The 11717-nt window shown below is 33.6% G+C and overlaps 1 protein-coding gene across 1 annotated transcript; it reads left to right on the forward strand.

Moving 5' to 3' along the window:
- Nucleotides 1–10286: 10286 nt before the first annotated feature.
- Nucleotides 10287–11589, forward strand: LOC136203898 (protein OXIDATIVE STRESS 3 LIKE 1). The gene is made up of 2 exons (XM_065995124.1): nt 10287–10733; nt 10831–11589. The coding sequence occupies exons 1-2, from the start codon at nt 10441–10443 to the stop codon at nt 11279–11281; spliced, it is 744 nt and encodes a 247-aa protein (XP_065851196.1). The 5' UTR covers nt 10287–10440; the 3' UTR covers nt 11282–11589.
- Nucleotides 11590–11717: the final 128 nt, after the last annotated feature.

An 11717-nucleotide genomic window follows, 5' to 3' on the forward strand; every position in this document is an offset into this window, starting at 1 on the left:
CAGTTGCAGCTGCTGAAACTCGGGCTATCCTCGAAGCGCTGATATGGGCAAGGGATTGTGGCTTCCGGGCTATAATGGTAGAGTCCGACGCGAAGGTCGTCATTGACATAATTAACGCAATTGAGCTCCCGAGTTCGGCCCTAATGGAAACTTTTATAGACATACGCATATTGGCTTCAGGATTTTTTAGTTGCTCATTCATATATGTCCCTAGAAATAATAACTGTGTCTGTGTTGCTCATAAAATAGCTCGGTGGGCGAAGGGATCCACGGACCCAATTTACTTGATTGAGGAGGTCCCGACCTCTGTATGGAATCTCCTATATAGTGACTTTGCTGATTCAGCAATTTAATGGAATTTTATCTTCAAAAAAAAAAAATCCGTATTAATAAGTTTGAAACTTAAAAAAATAAATGGACTGAAAATCTTAAATCAATTAATGGAAAAAATTGGAAAGAAATTTAAAATGCACTTTTAAAAAAATAAAACATTTTTCTAATTTTTTTTATCCTTAAAAATAGTCAGCACACAAATTTTCTTTTTTTCTTTCTAAGAAACAACGGGGAAACAACGGGGCTATGTATAGGTGTTTTTTCTTTTCATTATATATGATCATCCATCTGATATCAAATTTGAGGTGATCAGTTCAGTATGGGCGCGTGGATCTTTGAACATGGTGAAGAGGTTGCGAATGAAGTAAGCTCAACCAGTTCCTCAACCACATCGTCGATCGGAAAAGACAGCGATTGGTCCACATCTGAATCATCTGATTCCAATGAGGAGGAAGAAGAAGAGGTTCAAAGCGCCTTTAATGCCAAACAAGGTTTTCTCAATTCCTTAGAGGATGCTTTACCTTTCAGGAAAGGTATTTCGGCCTTCTACGCCGGCAGATCCATGAGTTTTGCTTGTATGGACGACGCTGCATCTTTGACCTCCATTAAAGAGATTGTCAAGGCCGAGACTGCGTACAACCGGAGACACAGGAATCTCATAGCTTTTAAGCATGTCTGGCCCAAGGAAACTACAAGCGTTCACTGCGTCGCCGGTGGGATATCCAAGAAACCGGCCACTAAAAAATGGACGGGGTTGACCTTGGCCAGAACTATTTCAGATTCGAGCTGTAATTCCAATAATTCAAATTTAGCATCAAGGGCTTCTACTAACAATTTAGTCGCTCTGAATGTCAAACATAAGAATGTTTGCCGGAGATCTATTTCCCTGCCGTCTTTTCTTGTACTACCACAACATCCCACTATTTCTTAAACAATCTTTAAATGTATAATGTTATCTAATCCAACATTACTTTTTTTTATCTTTCCTGAAAGGCAAATAGGAAAGTGAAAAGGAAAGAAGAGTAAAATAAATGAAATTTTTTGATCCTTGGGTGGTATTCTGAGAATCATATTACCATTTTTTCCATCCGGCAATACCCATTTCTGCCATCTTATCTAAAACCAACAAAAGGACAGTTCAACCATCCATTTCTTCGTGTAAATCCACAACAAGAGATTGATAAATAAGGGAATAAAAACTGATCGGGATTTGGGTCAAGTCGTAAAGGAGAGATTTTTGTTCGAATAATAAGAAGAGAATGGAGAAGAAGAACAAATAAGGGAGATCATTAAGAAGAAATGCATGAATTATCTCTTTATTCATGAAAATAGAGGATTAGAAAGAAAGAGGAAGAAGAAGAAAGGGGCAATTTGTTCAGTTTATTTTGAATTACGAATTTACAGCTTCAAATTGGAGTCAATTGTAATAATTCGCTGCTTGTGTATTTTTGTTAATAAGTGTAAATTTCAGTTGTGGTTAAATCCTAACAATGCATAAAAACAAGGTCATAGGGGTTATTATCCAGTGAACCATTCTAATGACTAAATCAATTTATAAAATGATTGGAGGATGATCAAAATCAATAAACAAAATTGGTGATGTAAGCTCAAAAGATTGAATGAACTTATGTACTTTTAGCTGTGTTTACTCTATTTATACTATGTCGAACTATAGAAGATGGTTATAAGTTGAGACATGGGTGGGCCACATGTCTCCTGTTGATAGGAGGAAGTGCGCCCAGATATCGGGATTTGATATCCCTCAAGCCCACTAGGTCCATGTTCTCAAAAACCGATGTGGTCATGATAACTAATAGATCCTTGAATAGGTCTAGGGAGACTTCCTAAATCAAGCTTCCTGATGTGCAGTCGTATTACTCTACTTTGTTGAGGAGATACCAATTTCACTCTATCTTTGAGAATTGATTCGGGTCTCCCTGGTAGGGGTGCACGTGGTCGGTTAACCAGTCCATTAAGGTTAATTCGGTCGGTTAACCATTTAATCGGTTTTTTAAAAACATTAATCATACACTAGTCCATTAAATTCGGTTAACCATTAATCGGTTAACCAATTATTTCGATCGGTTAACCTTTTATTTTGGTTTCTAACCATTAGTAAATAAAAATAAAAATAATAAAAGAATTCTAATTTTTATTGTGAGGAAAACGACGGGTCAATGGCGAGTTAAAGAGATTAACTGCGGAGAGGGAGATGTACGTGCATTATGATCCATCAGTTTTGATTCCGTTAAATTGTTTAGTCTCTATATCAAATCTTCATCTAAAAAAGTGTTAAAAAACAATTAAACGGATAAAAAAAGGCAAAATGCCTCTAATAAAACTTCTGGCTATAAAGTTTTGGAAAACAAGTAATAAAATTTTATCCTTGTTTCTGCATCCAAAAACATAAAAGAAAAAAAACCGCATAAACTGAAATTAGAGAGACGGTAATAAATTAACTTTATTTACATATTTTCATCTCATTTAATGTTAATATTTGATAGAAGGACAAAACCGTTAACAGTGAAAAAATTTAGAGACCTTATAATTAAATAGTGGATTGATTAATGAGTTATAAAAAACTATAGGGACTAAATAATTGTTTACCCATATAAATAAATTTGTTTTTATATTTTTTTAATATTTAATTGAGATTCGGTCGGTTTCGGTTAACCACGGTTTTTGGAATAAAGAAACTGTAACCGTAACCATTAACCATTATTTTTAAAATTAAAAACCGTACACTAGTCCATCGGTTTCGGTTAACCTTATTTTCGATTTGGTTTCGGTTTGGTTTTTCGGTTTTTCGGATTTTTGTGTGCACCCCTACTCCCTGGTGCCATGTGGCAGAGTTATATTTGATTGATATCAAATGTCTCACCCTCTTCGATGGGTCTAATTTATCATTCTTTAGAATGAGAAACTATTTGCTTTAGGGAGCGTTGTACTTACTGATTCCTAATAAGATGGATGAGGGGGGTTTGATATTGGTGTCTTTTGGATTTTTAAAAAATGGGGGACTGATAAGAAGGTTATATGGGCTCCGTTAATATAGTGGTTTGAAGAGCTCTAAGAAAAAATTTCACATGTAGAGTTGGATCTGTCATACCGTTGTAGTCTTTAAAAGATGATATATGAATCCCCTCGGCATTGAGTGACTCATTATCTCTGCACTCAAAGGAGTGTCAACATCCTTGGTTTCTGGCATCCTGGATTCTAGTCCTTCATCTTTCATCATGTGTCGAAGCTCACTCTTGATAAAGTTATAAACTTCTTCCTTGAGAGAAGACTCATTTTCCTTTAGCTTTGGCTGCCTTTGGTCACGATAATCAGGAGACCTAGAAACCTCTAATTTCTTCTTATGAGCTTCATAGCAACGAATCAGGGATTCAGTAGAATCATGACAAACGCTCATACGCCGCTTCGGGGACTTGGGTCCTTCTAGCTTTGGAACGTGCTTGACGGGTGAAGGCGAATGGTGGCGCCTTCGATGTAAAGGACTTTTAGGCCTTTCCTTTGATCTTCCTCTAAGTACCTCTGGTTGAGATTCTTCGGAAAACCCATGCTTCCTAGGACATGTTTGAGTGACATGATGTCCATTATAATAGGCGACTGACCCTCTTCTTTCACCATATCTGCCAGCATCCTTTGCTTCCTTTAACTGCAAACGTATAACTTCCATATGTGTAGCATGCTCAGATCGAAGGATGTTCATTGATTCTTGAACATATCTCATATTGTAGATCAACTGCCTTGTTAAACCATCCACAAAGATTCGTTGTTTAAGATCCAAAGATCCCAAACAAGCATCAATCCTCTGGTCCAAAGTTGGAGTAACAAGCAGTGGTGATATCAGATGATTATGGGAATCAACTAAGCCATGATGAAATGTAGCCGAAGTACTTGGAATATCTTCAACTCTTTGGTTAAGCTGAATCGCCGGTTGAACTGTAGATTGAACTGTTGGTTGGGCTACAGGATGAACGACTGAAATCTGAACATGAACCATCTTTTACGAAAAGCATCCACGTTCACCACACCAAATGATTTCTTCCTTTCTGAAATGTAACTCTCAACCATCTCTGATGACCTAAAAAGACAACAATCGTTAGAAAAGGGACCGGAGTTCTGGCGAACCCTCTCTGATGCTAAAGTCAATTAAGTACTAGAGGAATTACAAAGTTAACTTGAACACAATTGAATAGGAGAGAGAGAATTGGTATGGTTATATACATGTAGCTCTGATTCTCAAGCTATTTATACGCAATAAAGTATGTACATGGACACGTGACAATGCTTGATTGGTCTTCGGACCCTATCTTTTCATTTTGTGTTTAATACGAATTGGGGAACGTGCCTTTGGGATCCGGAGTGGTCATTGTTCCACGTATCCCTTTAGGCTTCTCCCAAAGAGGCCTTATTAATTTATTCAACATCCGAATGTGTGTATTCATAGGCCTAGACCTAAATGTTGGACTCAGGTCTAAACTGAAGTCCAAACATTCAGGGCCCATTCAAATACTATCGTATCATTACGGATGTAAATGGGGCGGGGATTACCCGTCCTCGATGTGGCCCACCCCGTTTTATTATGGGGCGTGGACGGAGACTAATATGTGCCTCGTTAGCGGGGACGTGGTGGGGATGGGAAAGGGTATCCCCGCCCCACGGGGATCCCCGAACCCGTCCCGTATTATGCCCCGCGAGAATTCCCGACGAATTACCCGTTTAATCCCCGATAACATATTATTAATCATAGAAAATAAAAAATACGCATAGAAAAACTTGAACCTATAATTAATTTGATTCAAATGTTTTACCTCTATTTCACTCTATATCTATTTGTTCATCATATTCTCTTATTTTCTTTCCTTTTTTTCTATTCTTTTCATTTATTTGTTTTCATATATTCTTTTAAACTTCAAATGGGTAAACGGGGATACCCGCGAGGTCAGGAATTCCCCATGGAACGGGGACGGGATGAATTTTGTCCCTGTTTGTTTCGCGGGGCGAGTATGTGGATTCCCCATTTAGTTCGGGAACAGGATGGGAATTCCAATCCCCGCCCCCCGTTTACATCCCTATGTATCATTGGGTGATTGTGGCTATGAACAATTAGAAATGCTCTTATTCAGATTAGGAATTTCCACTCCTAAATTAAAGATCTCACTCCAAAAAGGCACTTATAGACTCTATTTGGTAAATAGATGTTTGGAGTAAAGTTAGAAATTTGAGTCATTTTAGAGGTTTTGACTAGTCAAGCCTCTAATAGTGGTGATGGGAAAGAGAGGTTTGAAAGAGATTATTGGATCTAAAAAGATAATTTTGAAAGGGTTCTATTTATTAGCTTTTTCAATTATATTATTACTCCATCTTTTTTATGGACATCCAATACTCTTTAATCTCAAATAAATGGTTTACTATATCTTTATTTATCATTTTACACAAATAACTATTACTAATCAACTAAATTTTATCTAAGAAGTTCATATAATCCGATAATTAAATCAGCTAAATAAAAAGTAATCAATTGTAGCTAATTGTGAAACAGGTCACAATATTCATAAAAAAAAAAAAAAAAAAAACAGGTCACAATCTCGTGGTAATAGAATTATTTTATCTTTATTATTAGAAGGAAAAAAGGGGTGCTTCTTCTCTTATCAAATGACCATTTAAATACTCTGGATGGACAATATAAAAGAATATGCCCCACTAATGATGATAGCTCATTTGGGTTTCCAAAATCTGTCTTTAAACAAGGCATTTAAAATTCAAATTAAAGCATTATTGATATCTTATCTAAATCAAAAGCGATTAAAATTTTGATAAGTAGGCCGATCACATTTATTAGCAATTGTTACTTGTGCTACAAACGTTGTATTCATGCCATCAGATTAGGCTATGTTTTTTACAAAGTAAACCTTACTATTTTCATTATAAATAAACTATAGTCAAATAGATTTAGATTTATTAAACCTAAATTTTATAATTATTTAAATCTTTATCAAAAATATTTTAATATACCTAAAAATAATAATGAATAATCGGAATCTAGCTTCTGCGCAAATAAAATCATATTTCCCTTGATCAAAATACATTTAGAAAAAGAAAATTGATAATTTTCTCAATTAAAAGATAATACTAAAAGAATGAAGTGTTAATGCATATTTACAAAGTTTTGTTTATTGGTATTTTGGATTTTTTAAATAACCTATTACATATTTATAGTTGGTTTTAAAAACCTATCACACACTTAAAACTAGTTCATTCAGACTTTCTGTACATAAAATTGTTGATGTGTCATTTTTGACATATGAAGTAACATATAGAACGAATTAATATGTTTTTCTTTTTTCTATAGCACGTACAACGATCTCGTCTGTCAAAACTGACAGATTAATAATTTTGTGTACAGAAGCTTTGAGTGAGCCAACTTTAAACATAGGATAGGTTTTTAAAACTATAAATATGTAATAGGTTTTAACATATAAATATTTATAAATAAGTAATAGATTATTTAAAAAAAATTAAAAATACCAATAAATATAACTCGTCAAATTGAAGAGTATAAATATATAAATAAACTTCACAGCTAAATCCCATAAATGAAGATAAAGAGGGATGCGGAAAATAATGATTAGGTAGAGAGAGAGACCAAGATCTTATCAAATATTGAGAAGTGGGACCCATTTAGATATGGATAAGACTCACTACACCCGAAATAGACTTTCATCTATTACACGTCAATGGATAATATTAATATCCCTTTCTCTCTCATCCCAACACGTGTTTCCATTTCCATAAATGCTTCTCTTTTTTGTCCTTAAATTCCTCTACATTTTCTTTTTCTTCATTTTCTATAATAAATAAAAGAGTAATTAATTTATTAGATTATACTTTAACAAAACATATTGGTCTCTGTATTTTCAAAAACACATGATAAGATTTCTAACTTTTTTCTCAGTGAACTGTTTAGTCATTCCGTCTATTTGTTAGATTTTTTATCGTTTATGAATTCGAAAATGACTAAATTACCCTTTATTATTTACCTTCAAATTTCAGAATAGAAAATTCAATTTAGAAGAAGAAGCTATTTGTATGGAGAATAAGAAAAAGAACAGACCCAATGCGTACGAATTTGAACGATTAAGAAGAAAATCAAGGTGAAGAACACTCAAAGTTGAAAGGAAAGGAAAATAAAGGAAAAGAAGAACGCAAATCCAAATTGACTAACAGAATTTTCATGAGAATCTAACGGCAGAGACTAAACAGTTCACCGAGAAAAACGTTAAGGACTAAACAGTTCCTCTAGAAAAATGTTAACAAAATTTTCATGAGAATCTAACGGCAGGGACTAAACAGTTCACCGAGAAAAACGTTAAGGACTAAACAATTCATCGAGAAAAATATTAGGGACTAAATAGTATGTTTTATTAAAATATAGGGACTAATAAATTAATTACTCTAAATAAAATGTACATATACTTCAATAACTAAAATAAAGGAACAAATAATACTTTTATTGAAAAATATTATGAATTTCTTTTTATATACTAGTAGTATTTTTTAAATATAATTATACAATTTTTAAGGTTTATTTTCATCAAACTCCGAGTCCTTATTTTGGTTCGTAAGTGTATCTACCACCGATAGTAGTGGCTATTCACTTTCGCAGATGGTTTGCACCTCTATGGGTGAGACTGCTGGCCACGGAAATTCTTTCCATTCTCAAAGGCGAGGATCGAACCCTGGACCTTTGATTAAGGAGGAGGAGCCTTTACCACTCTACCACAATCCCGTGGTTAAACTCCGAGTCCTTTGCTAGGCTTTAACTAGAACTAAATAAAATAAAAAATGAATCTATTTTTTGAAATTTTAAAATGCTTTTTTAATATTTGAAAAAAATAACAAACAAACATTTTGCTCATCTAGAAATCAAATAAAAATCAGAAAATTTACAAAAAATAAAATAAAAATAAACCAGCCACCATAATGACCCAGAAGACAAAATCCGTAGCAATGTCCTTCCATGCACTGGTCAGAAAATTTAAAAAATATTTTTAATTGACAAAAAAATATGTGATTTTTTTATAAAATTTTAGAAAAAATTTGGAGTAATTTTAGTAAAATTTGAATCCATCCAAATAAGATAAAAGATATTTGTATATATACAAGACGTCTCTAGAAGAAGTTGGTCTAGCATCTACTTAGATCTCCCATTTTAAAGGACCTCCAATCCAGAATTTATTTTTTCTTTTTAAATTCAAAATTTATTTCAATTACGATATAATAATTATTGAAATCTTAATTATTAAAAATTATTTCCATAAATAATTATTATAGATGTCTATATTCAAAAATAAAAATATAACTTGTTAAAACGAATTGAAAATCAACAATAATAATACATATTATCTTTTCTTCTACCACCGTCTATTAACAACAATAAATAATAGGAACTCTCCAAAATTCATTTCACAATTTCTCTCTTGATAATAATAATAGGAATAAATTAAAAATTATTCATATAGTTATTGCGAGAAAGTAAATTTAGTCTTTACATACAAAACAGTACGACTTTAAACCTAACATTTATCAATGTTAAGCGCTTGTTAATTTCATACTAGATTGAAAGTCAAAAATCATTATGGACAAGCTATAATTAAATTTATAAAAATGGTTGAGTGCTTTAAGAGTTAGAGCTTTCGTTAACCAGTCTTGCATAACATTAAGATATGGAGAACTTTTATTCCAATTTGCATTTAGTTTGTGATATTGTCACATCTCCTCCTGAATAATTTTAGTGTAAGAGTTGTGTGACCGATAATACGATATAGTTTTATTTTTTTAACTAAAATAACTCAATGGTAATTTGCGCTATAATTGAAATTAAGAAAATAATTGATGCGTGACAACCCGTGAATCCCGAAAATGGATGCTTACAAGTCGGAACATTAAAATTTACGTTTTTTTATCACAAAAATCATGAAAATAATGCATATTTTTTATGACGATTTTACATTTTGGGGTCAAAAACTTTTTTTACCCTAGACGGGCAAAATATCCGCCCGCGGAAATTTTGCCCGCCTGGCCATTAGTCAGGCGGATATTTTGCCCGCCTAGGGTAAAACCAAAAAATTCTCTCAAAAAATATATATTTTCAGTTTTGAGGAAAAAAAATGAAAATGGCAAAATTGTTCGATAAAGAGCGGTAATTAGTAATTTGGGAGCGGTAAATAGCAACATCAATAATAATCCACTTAACTTGACTATGTAACTGTTATTTTTTAAAGACTGACTGTGTTTTATATTCAAATTTATTGTTGAAAATTTTCTTCAAATTAAATATATATTATTTAAAATATATATTATAAACTCAATATTGTGAAATATATCAATACTTACTTGGATTCTGAATGACCACCATTAGATTTAGATTTTTGAAATTTAATTCATTTGATTATTTAGAGTCCAGCTGAACACTAGTACTGTACGTAACCGGGTGAAATTTGTGTGTAAAACTATAAGGAATTTGATAATAATAATATTAAAATGTGCTTTAGGTTATACCGGAAAAAAGAAAACCATAATATTAGAGAATTAACTACTCTGATTGATTATTTCGAAAAAAAAACTACTGTGATTGATGAATTGCCAAAGTAAATCCATTTAATTAGCACATAAATTTAGTTTATTGAATGAATTTATTTTTTAAACGTAAATATATGCTACAAACACTCGTTTCATTGATAAATTTTTTAATTAATACACCAATTTAATGTGTTGAATGGTGCATATCGGAAAGTGTAGGTGTGGAAGTAGGGGATCATAACTCTAATTTAGAAAAACAAAATTAAGGAATATTCTAACAATAGTCGTGGATGAGGATAAGGTTGAATGTCTATCTGATAATTAAAAAAATAAGAAAAATGTTTTCTCTCTCCGAAAAACTGTCTGGTCTGGTCTGCTGTATGTAAACGTTTGCTTGTATATCAATTCCAAACCTACACTTTCTCTGTCAATCTCATTCCCCTTTTTCTTCTCCGTTTCTTCGATTTCTTCTTTTTTCTCTCTCAATTTCTCAATTTCTCAATTCTGCCTTTTATTATGTCGATAGCGTTAGACTATAGTTCTCGGATCACCGAGATCCAACCTTCAAGATACACGGCCGCCGCCGGCCTTTCCTTTCTACCTAATTCCGCGATATTCGACTCGCCGGTTGACAGGAGCGAGGAGGACGTGAATGAATGTAGCACATCTTCGTCGTGTTCGTCCATTGGGAAGAACAGCGATCTGTCCCAAGGAGAGTCATCGGATGGCGAGGATGAAAATGAAGTCCAAAGTAATTTCAAAAGGACTCTTGATTCTATGGATTCTTTAGAGTTGGCTTTACCGATGAGGTACAAACAATTTCCTTTCATGCATGTAGATGTAATCCTAATTAATTTTTTCAGAATTGGATTGAGAATTCAATTTGTTAAATTGGGGGTTTTGCAGGAAGGGGATTTCAATGTTTTATAACGGAAAATCAAAGTCGTTCACGAGTCTAGCAGAGGCATCATCTTCATCCTCGATTAAAGAAATTGCAAAAGCAGAGAATGCATACACGAGGAAACGTAGAAACTTACTTGCTTTCAGCCATGTGGTGGAAAAGAATAGAAGTTTTCCTCTTCGAAGTAATGGTGGAGGGATATCAAAGAGACCAATTAGTTCAAGCAAAAGTACATTGGCATTAGCAGTTGCGATGAGCAGTTCCGAGAGTATTATGAGTAGCACAAGCGATGATTCCTCAAATTCTAAGTCTCCACCGCATCTTCCGCCTCTGCATCCAAGATCGGGGGCTTCTCATCATAACCTGACTTCTCTAGATTATAGTCCCTGGCGTTCATTCTCTGTGGCTGATTTACAACACTGTGTGTCTACTACCTCTGACAAAATCCATCACTAACTGTATTATTTATTTAACTAGAATTTTGTTGGGTATTTTCTGTTTTAATCTGCCCTTTCTATGCTTCCTGTTTTTGCCTATAAATGAAAAGAATGTATGTTAATAGAGGAACTCAGAGCTCCTCCTTTAGTTTCAGTCATACTAGTTATAGGTTTATGTAGCTTCTGAATATCTTTTCCTGAGAATTGGAGCACTTCCCTAAATTAAGGTGGTGAAGATTCGGATTATCGCATCAAAAACTTGTTATCTGTATGTTGTATCAATCATGTTGTCTAGTAAATATAATTTCGAATTATTTTGTCAGAACTTATCACTCCTACAATCCCATCAGCTTTAACAGGCACATTTGAGATGAGAGAGAGAGAGAGGTTGATCTATTAGTCATTATGCATGTAGACCTCAAACATCCAGACTAAGAAAACAATTCTTCGAATGT

This window comes from Euphorbia lathyris, chromosome 8 (assembly GCF_963576675.1).
Source record: "Euphorbia lathyris chromosome 8, ddEupLath1.1, whole genome shotgun sequence".
Classification (NCBI taxonomy): Eukaryota; Viridiplantae; Streptophyta; class Magnoliopsida; order Malpighiales; family Euphorbiaceae; genus Euphorbia; species Euphorbia lathyris.